Source organism: Abramis brama (genome assembly GCF_963993115.1).
Source record: "Abramis brama genome assembly, chromosome: 5".
Taxonomy (NCBI): domain Eukaryota; kingdom Metazoa; phylum Chordata; class Actinopteri; order Cypriniformes; family Leuciscidae; genus Abramis; species Abramis brama.
In genome coordinates this window covers 38,565,475-38,584,105 of record NC_139967.1, presented here as the reverse complement: position 1 = coordinate 38,584,105, position 18,631 = coordinate 38,565,475, and the positions used below count along the sequence as shown (strand labels likewise).

The 18,631-nt window shown below is 38.5% G+C and overlaps 1 protein-coding gene across 13 annotated transcripts in view; it reads left to right on the top strand.

Annotated features, from left to right (window-relative positions):
• mast4 (microtubule associated serine/threonine kinase family member 4) overlaps positions 1 to 18,631 on the top strand; it is a 141,195-nt gene that overhangs the window by 89,298 nt on the left and 33,266 nt on the right. For 5 of the 13 annotated variants that reach the window (XM_084115362.1, XM_084115364.1, XM_084115361.1 and 2 more), the window contains exon 5: positions 15,684 to 15,772. In XM_084115362.1, coding sequence (XP_083971488.1) covers positions 15,684 to 15,772 — 89 coding nt within the window. Of the gene's footprint in view, positions 1 to 4,453; positions 4,798 to 5,860; positions 5,942 to 10,748; positions 11,270 to 15,683; positions 15,773 to 18,631 lie in introns of those variants that run through there. The other 8 variants (XM_084115360.1, XM_084115358.1, XM_084115357.1 and 5 more) reach the window with 4 other exon arrangements.

Genomic DNA, 18,631 nt, shown 5'->3' with positions numbered 1-18,631 from the left:
CTCCTATTGGAGAAATTCGTCTTGGGTATTCGAGAGAACAATGGCGACACATTGCGTATGACACACACCCAACACACAGTTAACCTACACAAAACATGCTCATAATTATCCCATCCAGAATTTCAGTTAACATCCAACAACCACACACAGTACCCCCCATAACTTTCCTCACATTCACAGAAAAACAGAAGAAAACCCACATCACCTCCTCCAACACTGACAATACAATTGTATACCTAAATACTTATATGTTGTTACCTGCTCAACGAGTACACCTTCAATTTGAAGTGTGCTGTGATCTCTTATAGACCTGGGGTCAAAAATCATTTTGTTATGTGCTTAAGGTGCCTACCAATGTCCCATGGCCTATAAAGTAGGTAGTCAACCAAAATGCCTGTTACCACCGAGAATGCGCCGTTAAATACAACCCAGTCACATGTTACACTCGTTTGCGAAATCACCACCAGGTGGCGCAAAGAGGTGGTGTGCAAGTTTGTTCAGTAAGTTTTTACTTGTAAATGAAGATAAAATAATTAAATTAAATAACAATAGTAATATTATAACATTTTAATCTTGGCTAATTATTTACCATACTAGTGCTTTATGTTCCACCTATTTGTTGTTACAGTGAAATATTACAGTGACGACAATGCATGAAGCGTGCTTACATTTCACCAAACTTTACACTTGGCACAATGCAGTCAGGCAAGTACCGTTCTCCTGACAACCACCAAACCCAGACTTGTCCATCGAATTGCCACACACACACACACACACACACACACACACACACACACACTCACTCACTCACTCACTCACATGTGTATGTATGATATCCAGCCCTATATATAAATATATATGTGTGTGTATGTATGCTATAGTTAGAATCATGAACCCCTCATACATTTCTATTTGCTTATTTGTTTTAAGTGCTATTGGGAGGTGTGCTATTCTCATTCTAGAGAGCGTTTGATTGGACAAAAATTTGTGCAGGACTTGATCAGTATTATTTGGTCCATTTGCTTGTTGTCATATCCTGTTTCAACATAGTTTAGGCTTGTCACACTTTTCCCCGCTCCAGCACTTGCATCCTCTATTTTTACTGTTGTTTTCAAAACATCTATTCATATTAGAAAATAACTAAGTGCTAGTGCAGTGTCTCTGACAATGCACGCTTCTGCTTTGCGTCCGTTACACTCTCACGGTTGGATGTATATGATAGATCTTCAATGTGTCAAAACCTGTCAGAAACAAATTAGAAGAAAAAAACATGTCAATGAATTTTATCTGCCTTTTGCGTTTGTGATTTATGGCCTGTCTGTCCACAGGCATTGTGTGATAAATGTGCTGTTACGGTTGTCTGTTTGTTTCTGAGAGGGAGTGAGTCAATGCAGTGGTCATGTGACTGGGCTCGATCGACAGTGGGGTGGAGTGAAGTGGTGGATGGGGAGGTTATGACACTCAGGTCAAGCTCTACAGATGTGTTTACTGAATGTTAATGAGAGGTGAGTCAACCGTTTATACAGCAGCATCTGTGGCAGCAGGCTTTGGTATTTTTATACTACTATTTGTGGTTTTTTATAAATGTTTAAAAAATATAAAATAAAATAGAATTAATTAAATGATTGCTGTTAAATGCAAAAAATTTTAGAAAAACATGACCTATTTAATTCTAAGGTATTTAGAGGGTCTTGTGAAACGTAATTTCTGCCAGTGTTATTTTGTAATATTTTATATACTTTTATAGTATTTATTAATATTTTAAGTTGATGCTTTTAATTCCTTTAGAAATCATTCTAAACCTACACAATGAGTGTTATTGTCTGATGTATGATGGCAGTTTGGAAAAGAAAGGGTTACTGCAATTAATGAATGTAAATAGAGGGTAATAAGTGAAGTGTGACCTGTTAAATCCCAATGAAGCAGTCCCAGTGGCCTCAGCTGATTGCTTCATTCCCTTCACACACATGCACACATTGAGCCTTTAACATTCATTTAAATCTAAAAGATTAAAGCTATTTTTGAAACAGGTATATGCCTGTTTGCTTCAGATAAATAACTAATCCAGTTTCTTAACATGAAGTGAGTTTAGCCTAATTTAGCAGAATTTAGCAGGTGTTTAACTGGGTTATGTCCTTACGCCCGACTTACCGGTTCCCTGCTGCTTCTGCTTGATCTTTGATGTGATGTTCACTGTCATCTGCAATTGTGTATTTTCATGAGTCTGCCAACTGTGGTCAATAATTTACTTTTCCTAAAAAAAACTTTTCCTTTTTGTTGTTTAATCAGTTTTGCCTTTGCATCTTCATCTTGTTATTTGTTGATGTGTTGTAGTTTCAGGCATGCACACTTCTAAGAGCTAAAGTATGTATTTAAATTATGGATACACCGATGCATCAGCCAGTAATTGATATTGGCCGATAAAAGCAATTATTTTCGATCCATCAGCCAATTGTTTAAAAATAGCCGATGATGAGGGCCGATTATATCCTTTCAGTCAAAAGGAGGTGAAAAAATGTGTGAGACTGCTCAAATTCATACTGTGTGTGAAGAGAATTTTCTGAGAGTATTATGCATCTCTAATTAAAAACAAAAACAGAAAGGATTATGCTGATTGTAGCATCCATGGTTACAGTAAGCTCAAAATTGTACTCAAGTACATATAGCAGAAAGTACAAATTGCACATGCACAACCATTAATATGCAGTTATGAGACACTGTAAAAAATTTCTAACCCTCCCAAATGAAAAATTTCAAGTGACCGATAACATCTAAATTTTTCAATTGGCCCAAGTGAAATTCTTGTTGCAATAGTCTGTTAATATTGGCTCAATGAGAAATAATACGTCAGACTAATTGAAAAATTTAGATGTTATCGGTCACTTGAAATTTTTGACTTGGGGATGTAATTTTTTTTTACAGTACGTGAATAGAAAACAATGGGACTTGTGATGTTATAGAATACAACTTTTGCAGCTTTATTGATCACATTACTTTTGTTGGCACCCTCATACTTTGAAAGTACATTTCAATGTAATGTGATGTATTTAAATATGATGTTGCAATACCTGGCTAGTAATGTTTTTATGTTTGTTTATATCATCCCATTTATTATGTAGCAAGTGTTAATTTTACGCCATGTCTTCATCTTTTCAACAATTCCATACGTATCTGCTAGGGCTTTGAGTAATATGTCACTCATTTTACTGTCTGCATATTGATGTTGCTAAGTTTCTAACAAGTGTGGATTCAGGTCTGATGTCTTTCTCGGCTTTATGAGTTTCATTAGCAGGTATTTAGCGGAACTCAGATTAAATTGCTTGTTAAGGCTTGAGCTCATTATAGCAACGGTCTCCAAGCACCTTTGTCCCCAGTGAAACTCGGTGCCTGGTACAGATTAGTGCAAAATTCTCCATGTACCATAATCGCAAGATTCTTCTCAAGGCATTCTACTGTAGTAAATTTAGGCTATTGTGTGGTTTTGTGTGTCCCTTAAATGTTTTACCCTTTTATCTAGTTTTGAATTATGCTTGCCTGTGAAAAAGTCACCACCATAATAATGTGAGGAGGGTTGTCAGGGTGTTGATATGCGGTTACTGGGGTGTTCTAGGTGGTTGACTTCCCGTCTGAAGTCTTTAAGGTGTTTCTGAGTGGTTTTAGCATGTTGCTATGTGGTTGTCTGGAAGTTCTCAGTTTTTTTCTGGGCTATTTCAGTGGTGATGCTAAGGTATCATGACTATGCAGTTGTAAATGTTCTGCGTGGTTGCCGCATTTCTGTTTTTAGGGCATTTCTGTTTATTTTTGTTTTAGTTTATTGTTTTAACTTAAACTTATGTCAGTTATTTGCCAAGGCAATATTTCAAATTATCGTAAGTTTTTCGTAATATTTATATTTGATGTATTTCAGCTTCATTTCAATGAATGAAAACTGTCATTTTTGACAGTTTTGTTAACTATAACTATTTAGTCCACTGCTACGCAGTTGGTAGGTTGTAGCTTACAAGTCTCTGTGATATCCTGTTCTCTAAATATAGCTCAAGTCCTTCCTTCATTTGTCTGTGGGATTTGCCCATTTTATCGTCCGACAGGTAAAGCCATAATTCTGATTACTTGGGGGAAAAAAAACAGCACCCCTCTTCTGAATAAGCCACATGATTTGTTGTTATTCACAGATAGCAACTGTGAGATACCCAACTATGAGAAAAGATTATGTTTGCCTTAGAAAACACTAATGAAGTGTCTTCATGTCTTGGTTTCTCTTTGAAGACTTGTCCTTTTGAGACATTTATGGCTTATCTTACAGAAGAACATTCACACAGTTTATGCTGCAGTGTAATTGGGGAAAACAGACAACATGAATGATGGTCAACAGCCCTGCTGCAGATAGGAAGTGCTGCATGTAGACTCCTCTGATTGTGCTTTGCTGACGTAAGGCTGCTTCTTTGGTGGAGGAGGGGCATGTAGGTCTGTTTAGTGCTGGTGCGTGAGCGACAGGGGAGGGGGAAAGGATTGTCGCCCAGCCTCTTTGCCCTCCACAGGCAGTTGATGATCACATCTGACAGCTCGGGTGGAAGTTGAACAGCTCAAAGCACTAGGTCCCCTGTATCTACTCCTCTTCTGTGACAAGCTCTCAGCCGGTTTCTCCGCACCAGAGCCTGGCTTTGGCTCTTTGTCAGCGCATGGGGGTGCGGGCAGGCAGACGACGCGAATATATCATGTACACAATAGAGTGAATGAGCGCAGCGCGACCATGAAAGCCCAGCGGGAGAGACTGAGGATTCCAGGGTTGACATTGGAGTGAGTATTTTCCCTTCTCTCTCACATCTTTTCTGGCTGCGATGACAGCAGACTGTTTATCTGCAGTGTGTCTGTCGCTGTAGTGGTGACAGCACATCTGAGCAGTGCACCATTACCACAGTAACAGCGTCTGTAGCATGTGCTGAAGGGTAAATATAGGTTTGCTAGCTTGTGTAGATCCAGCTAGTGTCCCTTTGCGATGGCTTTGCATGTGATTTTGATAGCACAGGCTCATGTTTGGATAAAGGATGATGATGCTAGATCAATATTGGATCATCTTCTAGTCACGGCTTGTCAGACTTGAGCCAGAAGGAATTGCGCAGCAGCTGCCTTTCTGTTTGGCTATGCTCCTATCTGCGTATTTATAGTTTTTGATCTCCGTCACTTATTGAATCATGTGGCTGTATTGCCCCTACAGAAGGCCTGATTGTTTGTCAACCTGTTAGCGGGTCAAAGACGCCACCATACTGTAGCGACATAACATAAACAGTTAATATCTCATCATATTAGATTGGCCTTTGACGTTTCGATAAGATGGGGCGCCTTTGTTTTTGTTTACAGGGGTCGTAGCAGATGCATGTTTGTGGCTATGATCAGGTGTTGCATCATGGCTGCTGTTGCTAAGGATACAGATACCTGCGTATCTCCTGGACATGTCAGCTCAGCAATTTTGCCAAACATGTTTTGTTTCTCAATGAAGGGACCTTCGTAACGCTTGATAGAAGCATGATGCTTGTAGATTAACAGTGGTGATTTTTATTATTACCGATGTTAAATTAAATGTGCGCATGTGGCCAGTCTGTATATCAACAAGTGTACAATCCAAAACCATTTCATTCTTAGGCAATGGAATGTAATGGACCAATGTTGTGGTAACCCTTTTTGCAACGCAGCATTTTATCGAAAAAACCTTTAACAGTCATGCATGACGCTGCTCTGTGGTTAATGCATGCAAGCTTGTGTGTCTCTGCATATAAATAAGCTCTCAACTTCAAAGGCTGCATCCTGAGAGAGACTGTTCTTGTTCATGATGAACATTCACAAAACTCAATTTGACTTCCAGCCTCACTCCACGAAGCTTGAGCCCAACTCCCACAAGCCCTTGCAGCCCATGCAGCCCGCTGCACGCATTTCATTTTTGGAGGTAAGCGCGTGCTTCTTTCACATAGCCATTTTGTTTTGAGGCTTAATATGTTCAAGGCTCTGTGTTCTGCCACTGAAAATGAAAGCATGGAGTTCAGCGATCGAAACGGCACATGGTCTCCATTCATTTATCTCTTTTGAGTTTTATTATTTTTACATTCAATGCCTTTGATTGGGATTTCATTTTCTAAAACTGTGGGGAATAGTATTGTTCCTTGTGCTTATATAACATTCTTAGTGTCACCCCCTTCCTCCAGTCTTTTTGGTGATTCTCTCATTCACCCTCTTTTATGTGATAAATAGGATTTGCTGCTTTGGCCATTGAACATTTTGTTGGAAAGAGCTCTGCACCATTTTTGGGGAAACCGTTACTAGGTCATTCAAATCGTAAAAATGACGAACTGTGGCAGTGAATTCTTTTTACCACTAAGACAAAGGAAACGTACTCTCAATTTTTGAAAGACTTTTTGAATGGTACTAATGATTGTTTTTTGCAGGCTTGACAGCACAAGGTTAGAATACATTTCATGAAGAGTTTCCACAAAACATATTGATGTGACTTAAAAAAAATATATATAATATAATATAATATAATATAATATAATATAATATAATATAATATAATATAATATAATATAATATAATATAATTTAGGGCTGCACAATTAAATGCAATGAAACCGCATGCGATTCGGCAAAGGCTGCAATTATTCTCTGCGCAGCTTGTCAGTGCAGTGCGGCTGATCAGTAGTAAATGCTGCTCCATCTGAAAGCCAGAGGGCGTCCCACGCAGACACGCCAAATATGCCCCACCGCTTAAGTACCATAACACGCATCATTCCAGGAAATCCCTATCGCTGTAGCTGAATAAACAGAAGATTGAAACGCTTTGATTAAACATGACTTATAAACTCATGACTGCCTTATTCTGTCTAAGAAACCACATCATCTCACAGAAGGATGCTCAACTGTCATAATGAAGTGAGTTTTGTAGTAAAAACATGTTATTAAATGTTGTCTTTTGTTGGACAAGAGGTTCATAAATGCTTCTGTTTGTTTGACGCGTGTTGCTTTTTCAAACGCACGATATAACTGACTCAAACTCAGTGCTTTCAGATGGAGCAGTGTTTACAGAGCTGTACATCAACGCATAAAAAATAATCGCAGCCATTGCGATTTTAAAATCGCGATAAGCCAAGTCGGTTTAAGTGCGATTACATGGAAATTGCAATTAATCGTGCTGCCCTAATATAATTATATTGAAAGCAATAGTTTGTGTTTTATGAACATGCAGTGGAACTCTGACATTAACTCTGACGTACTCACAAAATCAGAGACCCTCCCTTTGAAATTTGATCACCAATGGTAACCAGGGGTGCTGTAAGATAACCAGAGGTCCCTGAGCTACAGCATTGCGGTAGCCCCACTACCCCAAATAAAAAAAATATTTTTAGCTTCCTGACAATTATTTGTATCAAATGTATTTTGTCGATACAGCGGTTAACATTTACAACACTGTGTGTATGCTGAGTAATAATATGAGTCAAATCTAGATGAATGTGCAAATTCAATCTTTGCCAGTTGGTGGCGCTTATGGAACAGCAGATAGCGGTTACATAAACAAAGAGCGTCACAACACTAGCAACACTATATAGTAACAGTACATAATTACTGGCTTTATACGGAGGTAATATGAAAAGAAAATGCCATCAAAACATTCCTGGCCGAAATGTGAGTTTCGCAGCAGTGGTGTTCTAAAATGAGGCGGCAAATTCCACAGTTATTATTATTTATTTATTTATTTATTTATTTTATATTCATATAAATCAAATGTACAAATACAATTCAATTTTGTATTTTAACATGTAACAACTATGTAATTAATGTTCTATTTATTAAAACCAAGTATAAATCTCATCAATTTAGTTTTTTAAAGCATTTTTACATCTATTCCATAATAATAACTAAAAACAGTAACAATTTAAACAATATATGGTATATTTAACTGATGTTCAGCTGTTCTTTTCAATAGTCAACTTCTTTTCAGATCATCAGTCATCAAGCTCTGTAAACACTGGCCACCCAGACACGAAGATGTACCTTCAATTTTACCAAGCTGATTACTCACAAAAAACAAGACCACAGTTTTCATGCCATTTCAAGTTTTATTTTGACGTGACATAAAGCAGTGATATCTAAGTGAGTAAGTTGTTTAATTACTTTTTAATTAGTCTTCCCATTAACTCCATAATGTTTTTATTTAGAAAGGTGGGATTTATAGCACAAACCAATCATATCCAATCAAAACCAATTATATCCAATCATAGCGCGATGGAGGTGTTGCCTCATTTCACGTGACTTTCCCCCATTCATTCTCAATTACCCCCACCTAACCACCGCACGTCTAGAGGGTCTATTAAAACTCAATAGGCAAGAGACACACGGACTCCCGCTACAACTTTACCTATTGGTGTCACTGTTGGACAGTGTTACTTTAGAAAAATGAGTTGAAAATGATTTAAAGATGTTTTGATGTCACATTTTGTTTTTATTTTTGTAATATGGATTATTTTGCCTCCTCATAGGAAACACCTCTAGTTTACAGGGATGGTATAAAAACCATGAATTAAACTAATTATTCATTATTCATTATATCAAAAAATCACTTGGCATAAATGTGGGCTATTCGGGGATTGCAAACTGCTCTGAAAATGTGAGCACAAGCGCAACAGCATGATTTTTTTCTTGGAAACATGCAGTACTCATGCAGGTTTTTTTTTTGTTTTTTTTTTAATCACAAGCAATATTGTGATTCCTGTTTTTTTTGTAAGTCACTGAACCCGCGTTCAGCGCAGAGCGGCTCTCTCGCACTGTATGACGTTACAGAAAACTAGTTGTCCAGTCTGGTTCCATTCACACAGCAGAGCTTCGCCGAAAAGCAGTTGCAAGTCTTGAAAATGTATGGGTGTGTAAGTTTTTTTTTTTTTTTTTTTTTTTTATAGAATAAGGTTGTCACTGCTGTAAACTTCCATATATGCAAATATTTATTTGAGAAATATTATTTTCCTGCGCAGTATAGGTCCCTGTGCTTCAGCCCATTGAAGCCTGTGCGTTAATGCGCCCCTGATGGTCACAGGAGACTAATTTGAGACATGTTGCTACCTGTAAACTGCAATGTGTCCCAGCTCACCCTCTTGTAATCAGATCACTAAGGCTAGGTATAAACAGTACCATTGATTGCTAGAATCTATACTCATTCCCTTGGAACAAATCTGACAATCGTCACATTTTGTTCCTTTTGTTTCACAAAGCTCACTTGTAGCCTATTCTGGAATTCTCCATTTAAAGCCCTAATGATGAAGCCAGAACTGTGAAAGGCACAGTCAATCTGCCCTTGTTTGTCATCAAGAAAGTCTTTTGGGATAGCTGATGAAGTGGGTCATTGAGCTGTTTGAACTAGTTTGATTAGTTGATGTTTACACACAATCGTCTGAGACCAGTAAACGGTGGAACTGTTTAGATGAAAAGAAGGTCATGACTACATTACAGAACATTTGCATGCTTTCTGAAAAATATTCCTCCTGGGGATGCTGATTGGTAAAAATGCAATTTTCACTAACTTTCTCAGGCATAACTAAAAGGTGATTCGCTTTAGGGCAAAATAAACAATCATAACTAGTCCTGTAAGTCAAAATAAATAGTATCACTAATGTCCGAAGTACTATAGAGAGACTAATATTTTAAGTATATTTTAAAATTTCAGTTGGAAATTCTGCTGTACTGCTAGGTCATTACTTGAGTGCTGTTATCTTTTAATAGTGTGCCCTGTTATATTTGGTTTTCCATGTTTTGCACGGTCTTATGCACAGTTTGCTACTCAATTCTTTCCAAGTATACCATAACCCATTGACTGTGAAGGCAGATGGATCTAGTGGATCTTTCTTTTCACTTAAATCACTCACATGTGTGCGATTGTCTTTATAGACAAGTGAGGTATACTCTCAGCTTTAAGAGCTGCCTTGCACTTTGTTGAATCAGAGCACTGATATTTTTTTCTGGTTCGTCCTGTACAAATAAGAACACAGAAAACGGTGCATACTGTACATATATAGAGCACAGGCTGACACAGAAGAGAGTGGGCTTAGATTGTTCCCAGATTTGTTAAGGTTCTATAGGTCACTAGTCTTGCAGGAAGAGATAAGAAGTCATGAGACTTCAGATTGATTGAGCTAGACTTTGCTCACTCCATGCGTGACCAGAGTCCTCATTATTATGCCCATATCTGAAGCATTATTTGAGGGATTGATCAGTTGTCTGTGTGCCTGTTTGTGTGCCTGGCTTATTTATATGTTCTCTCAGGCCTGTCCTAAGTGCACCTTAGTGGTTATCGGCCCATCTGGATTCAACAGATAATTTTCAAGACCGAGCGGCCCCATTCCACCCCATCAAGTTCATCTGTCATGTGTCAGGGAGGTTGAGCCTCGTGTCCCTGCCTGCCAAAAGAGCAGATTGAAGAACAGAACAGGAGCAGATCAAAGGTGTTGAAGTGGAAGAGAGAGGGTGCTTTTCCTCATATGGCAGGTCCAGTGAAGAAAAAAAAAGGAGAAGGGAAAAGAGGTGGACCTGTACATGGTTATGGTTGAAATGCTGTGCATTTCCATTTCAAATGGCCCTAGGGGTTCTGGAGCAGGGCCAGACAGGGAGAGCCGTGATTGCATTCATTGCGTCGTCTGCTGATGATGCATTGCTCCTCTGACTCACACCCCCTCCCTTCCTTTCCTTTCCTCTCCCCTCCCTGCCTCAGGATGTGGTACGGTAGATGCCTGTTACATGATATGGAGCATTCTTGATTCTCAATGAGTCTACAGGGTAGCAGCAAAGCCACACAACTTTCACATCAAAACAAAAAGTCATCCTGCTGGAAGTAGTCCTGTCCCTCTGTCCCAGAGGCATCCAGCATTCGCGCAGGAATGGATATGACCTGAATAGGAAACAGCTCAGAGAAGCTTTCTCACTATTCGATTTAGGACACTTCAAAGGACACACCGTCCCTTTGACAGCCTGTGTATGCTGCAGCGAGCAGCAGATGTTCCTGGACGAAACTCTGTAGTGGCAGAGCGTTGTGCTGGGAGGACTTCCCGGGACTCTTGCGCTGGGTGCCTACTACTTTTGGAAGCCAGGCATTTCTCCTCACTCTCTTTTTTAAGACAGCTCAGAGCACTCTGGGGGAAAGACTTTAGGACAATGTCTGACTCCAGCTTATGGACTATGCTCTCCAACTTTTCTATGCCTTACTTTATCAGTGGAACAAGTCTACGGCGCTCCAAAAGGTAATCAAGTTCAGGTTGATTGTTTGTCGCCACTTTACAGTTTTGTGTGTTTGGGTTTTTAAGTCTTAGAACTTTATCAAGAATTAAGTGAGTTGAGGTTATAGACAAGAACAATATGATAATGCAGGTGCTGTGTTTTCTATTGTGTTAAATTTCCTTTGTGAATTCTGAACTGGAGTACCTCTTGATTGTAATCAGGACGTTTTTGTTCAGTGCATGAGGCAGGCACAAAAGATATTTACGTTCAGGAGTAATTACCATGCATTTGTCTAAATGTGCATGTTGAATGTGAGGAAAATGAATTGTTCTCTAAATCCTCTTGAGCATTGCTGGCTGTCTCCATGTTATTTGACGGATACAGTCGGGTACACTGCTTTTGCAGTTATGCTGAAGTTGCGCTGTATCCTTCATGTGACAAGACCAAACCTTCACCAAAAGGCCAACCAGCCATAGATATCTCTGCTATCAAGCATTCATGTGCATTTCTGCTTTTCCTTCTTGCACACATTTTAATCCTGGGAATGACCCATTTTACCATTGATGATACAGATGATCCGATTAGTGTCCTCGGGATGAGTAAATCTGACTGAATCTGTAATTTGTTTGAAGTGAATTAGTTGTGGAAAACATGCAAGGAAGACAGTGCTGTGTTTATTGGTTTGTACTGGGTGGAGGGTTCCGTAATGTGTCTTTGTGTAATAACTGTGATAATGACACTCAACTATGACACCAATAACAAGGCTTTCCTCATGTGTTCCTTAGTAAAATTATACGATAACTAAATGTTATATTGTGTATCTATTCTTAATTCACCAAAGTGACCTTGATTTAGGCTCTTGGTTCCTCAAATGTGTCCTTGTATTCAATCATGTTTTTAGAGTACAGAATGTGTTTTTTTCTGTCTATTGTTGACATTCTGAGTCTTCTGACATGTTGGCCATGAAGTTTTGTTAACATGATATAAATTAGTGACACTTGCAAAGTAATTTAGGTATTAGATATTTCTTTTGTTTCATTTTTGTATTGAATGGCATGGGTGGATGCTGTGCAGATCGTACTGCAGGGCGATGTTTAGAAGTGAAGTTACTGGATGTTTCTCTAGGGCTTTATAAATTGAGCATCATATAATTTGCATTTATTAGCATTAGCACTGAAATTAACTCAAGGCATTAATTTTATGATTTGGTTGGAAGAAAAAAGATATGACTGGATTCAAACGATACATTCCCAGGATTACTACAGCTGAAGCATGTGTAAAGCACAACCACATTTAGCAGAGACTCTTGTTTATATGCAATGAACAATGATGGATTTAACTCTTTGTAAATTAAACAAATGACTCTTTGAGGACAAGCCAAGACCATTAAAGAGACAGCTTCACAATTGGCTTTTGTAACGTGACTTTAGTCAAGCAAAATGTCTGTTGTCAAGTAGCATAACATTGACTGATACTTTATGATTCAGTCATTACGTTGCTTACAGTCATTTCTGTGTGGGTTTCTTCTAGATGTAGCGTGAGTTATTGAATTGTCATCATAGCTACAGTAAGAAGCATGGAGCTGAGCACCGTTCATTTCTAATCTGCCTGTGTAAGAGCTGTATAAATAGCAAAATCTGATCCTCTTTAACTGAGCGCTCATGAACCAGATATTATACTGAACCATGCCTCACATTTAAAGGGGTCTTTTCTTGCTCTTTTAAAGTAACTTTCACATCTCAAAATTCTTTCACAGGTCCAAAACACCATTTATTGCAAAAACAGCTTGTCATGAAATCTTAACATCGTAACCATGAGCTTACAAAAGTACCATATGACTGCAAATGTTTACTGTACATATCCAAAGTTACATAATTTTACATATCTGAAGTCTAAGGGTCAGATTAAAGGTGAAAAATGGCCATGTAAAACTCAAGTGGAACTGTATTTGGTTTTGTGGTGGGCTTCAGGAGAAATATTAAAACAAAAATGGTACACAAATGTATAATATGGCCCCTTTAAAGTGCTTTATTGCCATTTTTCTTACTTGACGTTTATTTATTTTTTTAGAGTCATATAAGAGTCATAGAGTCATCTGATGCTTCACCTACAGTAAAATTATTTAAATGTTTTTTTATTTTTTATTTGTTTAGCATATGTAGCCAAATGTCATATTATTCAGAGACATCATGGTTTGTAGTAATGTTTCTAGATGTTTTATGAATCATATTTGTCTGCACTGGTAGGTCTCACTCAAATACTTATGATTGTTGCCTAATTCATCTTAGTTCACTAAAAGCTAGAAAGTGTTTCTTGTTTTCCTAAAATCATGCACATTTTCAGCCAATGCGCTGACCTTTCTAACTCAGAGAGGAATACTCAATTGTCTTAAACTTCATGTCGATAATAAGCTGTGGCGAACACTTATTTCTCATGGCCTTTTCTTTAATACAGAATTCATGCTTTCAAGTGGGAGAGGATAAGTTATGAATCATAGAGATGGCTAAAGGCATAGTTTACTTTCAATGTATGCAAAAGAGCAGCCTAGACGTATTAAATGCATACTTTTTGGTTCCTCAAAAAAAAAATTGAAAGTGAGTATGATGATAGAATTTTCATTTTTGGGCGAACTATTCCTTTAACACCTTCATGAATGTGATAGATTCACTGGCAGTTGCTCTTCAGTCTCTTTGCTGAGGTGTTGATCACAAGGGCTTTGCAATGTCATCTGTGATGTCTGCCAGGCTGCCATTTAGACACCAGCTTTGGGATCAATGGCTAGAGAAGAGGCCAAAGTCACGTTCATTTCCCGTCTAGGATTTCACCCTGTTCTCCACTACTGTGCTGGTAAAGCATCACTATTCCATTTGCCCATACTTGGGGTTATGGATTTATTGCATGGATATGTGCTATATTTGTTGTTATTAAGCTATCAAAATCAGTTTTCAGTGGAACAGGTGAAAAAAAACACCAGTCCAGAATATCATAAAGACTTGAGGATGTGTTCTTTTGACATATGAAGACTTCAGATGCAAAAGCCTCTAAGTCTGTCTAAAGTTTTTGTTTAATATCAAAAAATGTATCAGCCTCCTATGTATAGGTTTCTACCCAAGTACCGGCATTTCTGAATGGGTTAATGCTGGGATTTAGTGAGTTTGAAGTGAAAGTATTTGATGAGCGTATACTATGTGCGGAGAGCATTCACTCAATATTATTATCTCATTTTTTGACTCTTTTAGAGGCTTTTGCATCGGAGGTCTTCATATGTAAAGACAATAAGTAATCAGTTACCAATGTTCAGTAGTCTCCCAGAACACCTTAGCAATGCCCTGACATCATGGCAAGTGAGGTTTACAAGGGCAAACACAAAAAATCAAGTTCTCTATAATCTACACTTTGGGAAGTTTCTGACAGTAATGCTTATACATTTGTGTATTTTCTTGCCAGATGTATTTTGTGTGTGTGTGTGTGTGTGTGTGTGTGTGTGGTCCTGGTAAACCCAATCTTATGGGGACAAAATGTCCCCTCAAAGATGGCAATATCCAAAATCCTTGACCTTTTGGGGACATTTTTAGTCAGCTGTGTGATGTTTTTTGTAAGTGATTGTTTTTTCTAAATCTAAAAATGCAGTTTTATGTGATGGGTAGGTTTAGTGTTAGGGGATAGAATATACAGCTTGTACAATATAAAAATTATTGTATTGTCACCCACATACCAAAACACGATGGTTCTGCATGAATGGCTGTGTATATATAGGCTGTGTGACATATTTTAGCTTCAAAACTAAGAATTTCACCAAAAGACGACAACTTTGGGGCATTGTTTGTTTTGTAGGGTAGCTACAATATTCTAAGATTAGAGTAAACACTGAATAGTTGTGATACATAAGTGAGCACATCCGTCTCTGGCTTAGTGCCAGCCAAAGTGCGAAAGCAGTTTTGAATTTAGCAGTTGATCACAAGACTCACTGAATGTTATAATCACATTATCAAAAGTATAAATATTATTTATTGTCTTTTGGAAGCTGTATTCAAATTCATTTGGCTCAAAAACCTGAGGGGGCACGTGCTTGAATGAGCATGACGCCTCTGCCCCTGGCATAGAGAGTGGATGTGAAATGTTAAATAATTCACTAAGATCATGTACAGTAGGAGAGCAAGTTTAATTTTCATGATCTTAGTTTTTTTGGCATGTTTACAGAGCAGTGTTCGAGGAAATGATATTTGCTATTTACCAATGCAGTTCTAATATAAAATCAATTATCTATAATGGTACATCTGTTGTTACATTTGTTACAGTGATACTTTATGTAATGACAGATGCACAAATAAAGTATTAATGCCTCTCAAATAGTCTTGATGTTGACATTTTTCTGTAACACAGGTATTCTTGCAGTGGTCTGTTCACAAAACACAATTCTTTGGTTTGTTTTTCTAGCTGCAGAACAAGCAACAGAAAAAGTCTAATAGGGAGTGGACAGTCATCAGCCCTTCCTCGACCTCACTCACCTCTGTCATCACACACAGGTAACTGGTTCAGTGTGATTGTCTGTTTGTGTATGTGCTAGGGCAGGACAATTTCGATGCATCGCGATTATTGGATCGATTCCAATTTTTTACGAATGCATCACGAATTGATTCTGAGCTTAATTTTTAACAGCAGATGGCGCTCTAGGCTAGTTTTTAACCGCACATTCAAATGCTCATGAAGAATGTGAGTCTGAAAATGTACTTGCACCTCAGAATGCTTTTATGACGCGAGATTAATGTAAACAGCCCACTGCAAACAACCTTGTAATTCGCTTCAACCTTTTTAAACTTTATGAATTATTATTTTATAGAAGGTTCACAAGCACGCTGTTGCATCAGTGCCATCTGCTGTTAAAAACGAAACTCATAATCGATTCGAGAGAGAATCGCGATGCATTCATAAAAATTGGAATCGATCCAGAATCATTTCTCGATTCACAATGCATCGATGTATCGATGTATACGCTCTATGCACAAACGCTGCTGACGTATTTCCGGTAGAATCTCAGCCAGCGTCTTTACTTCCGCATAGCGCGTTTTTTTATAGCGAAGTGTACTAGCTGCAAAACTTTCATTTTCTCAGAAACGGAGACAATGATTTTAGAAACAGATTTGCTAGTCGGATTTCGCATAATATGAGAGAATACTCGCCCTCAAAGTTGTAGATGTAGCTCGAAATATATCATTTAAAGCCCTTCTCTTTCTTAACTCTTAGGTGTGACAGCTAACTGCCTCACAATATTGTTAACATCATTCATGTTAACCGCTGGAAGTTCTTGTAAACAGCTAGTGTCATTTGCCATTATCTCCACCGAATGCAAAAACGGCTTCTGACGCAGCACCGGATGTAACTTGGTTGAGACAAAACGCGGAAGCGATCGTGCATAAAGCCTATTGTCCCAGCCCGGTTTTGATGTCCGTCAAAGTGACCCTTGTATTCTATTTCGTAGTATAGTCCTGCCCATAGTCAAGGCTGGATTAGTACCCCCAGGGGCCCCTGGGCACTGAAGCTCATGGGCCCCCCTCCTCTACCAGACAACCACAGCCTCCAAAGGAGGCAGTATAATTTCTGAATTTTTGGTGTTTTTTTCGCGGAGATATTAGCCGAAAACCACCGGGCGCGCTTCAAATTGGCGGCCGCACGATCTCAGAAGAAATTTTTTCGTATCTCCGCAACGCGAAGACCCAGAGAGCTCAAATGTGCGTGAGGAGGTCCCACGGGGATCTTTGCTCGAACGCGAGAGTGGCGGGCCTCGGGGACACCCCCTACTGGATCGCCGTTCGCTGGGACCCCCAAATTTGAACGGCTATAACTCGGGGACCCGGGCGAGTTGGACCTCGTGGGTGGGCTCGTTCGAAAGGCCTCGTCAAGCACTACGATAGTTTGGGGAATATTGAGAGAGGGGTTCTCGAGGTGTACCTTTATAAATATACTTTTTTTTAATTCACCTTTATATTTTTATATAAAAAAAAAAACTCTCATCACGGAGGGCCCCTCTATGCGTAAGGGCCCCTGAGCATGTGCCCAGATTGCCCGTATGATAGATCCAGGCCAGCCCATAGTGAAACACACTAATATAATGAATGCAGCTTTATATTAAACATCAACCTTTTGATTGGCTCCTTTCTTGAAAATTTGGTGCTTCACACTTGATTAGGGCAAAATTGAATACATAACTATATTACAGAGAGCAGTCTGTTGTACCACGGCCAGGCCCGCAAAACATGATGTGTCTGAGCAGCAATATTTTGTCTAATTCATGAGCTGTACACTAGATCTGTGTCTTACTCATTCTGCTGACTGCGCACACACTGTCCCTGTGCTCTATTGGAAACCTTTAAAGAGCATTCAGCATTACTGTTGATTTAATTACAGTGTATTAATCTGATTAAATGTCATTTTAGTTTTATAGTCATGAAATCTAGAGGCAGTCAACTGGTTCATAACAGCATGTGCTCTCAGATGCCATTTAGAATAGCATTTATAGACTTGAGTTATGAATTATATGAGGATACAGTTTAATACATTTATAAGTTGATTTACACTACTGTTCAAAATTTGGGGGTCGGTCAGATTTAAAAAAAAATGTTTTTGAAAGAAGTTTCTTCACCAATACTCCATTTATTTGATCAAAAATACAGTAAAAACATTAATATTGTGACATATTATTGCAATATAATATAACTGTTTTGAATTCAGTGCTGGTCAGAATTATTTGCCCCCTTGGTAAATATGATCAAAGATGGCTGTAAAAAAATAAATCTGCATTGTTAATCCTTTTGATATTTTATTAAAAAAAAATGCAAAAAATCTAACCTTTCATTGAAATAATAAAAGAATTGAAAGTGGGGGGAAAATCACATTATGAAATAAATGTTTTTCTCCAAAACACATTGGGAACAATTATTTTCCCCGTTTTATTAAATACTTTTTGCAACCTCCTTTTTCCAAGATAACACCTCTGAGTCTTCTCCTATAATGCCTGATGAGTTTGGAGAACACCTGACAAGAGATCAGAGACCATTCCTCCATACAGTATCTCTCCAGATCCTTCAGATTCAAAGATCCATGTTGGCGCTGCTTCTCTTCAGCTCAGCTCACTCAATTTCTATAGGGTTCAGGTCAGGGACCATGCTTGGATCTTCCAACAGGACAGTGATCCAAAAACAAACATCAAAATCAAAACAAAAATGGGTCACTGAGCACAAAACCAAGCATCTGCAATGGCCATCCCAGTCCCTGACTTGAACCCTATAGAAAATGAGTGGGCTGAACTGAAGAGAAGAAGCGCCAACATGGATCTGGGAATCTGAAGGATCTGTAGAGATTCTGTATGGAGGAATGGTCTCTGATCT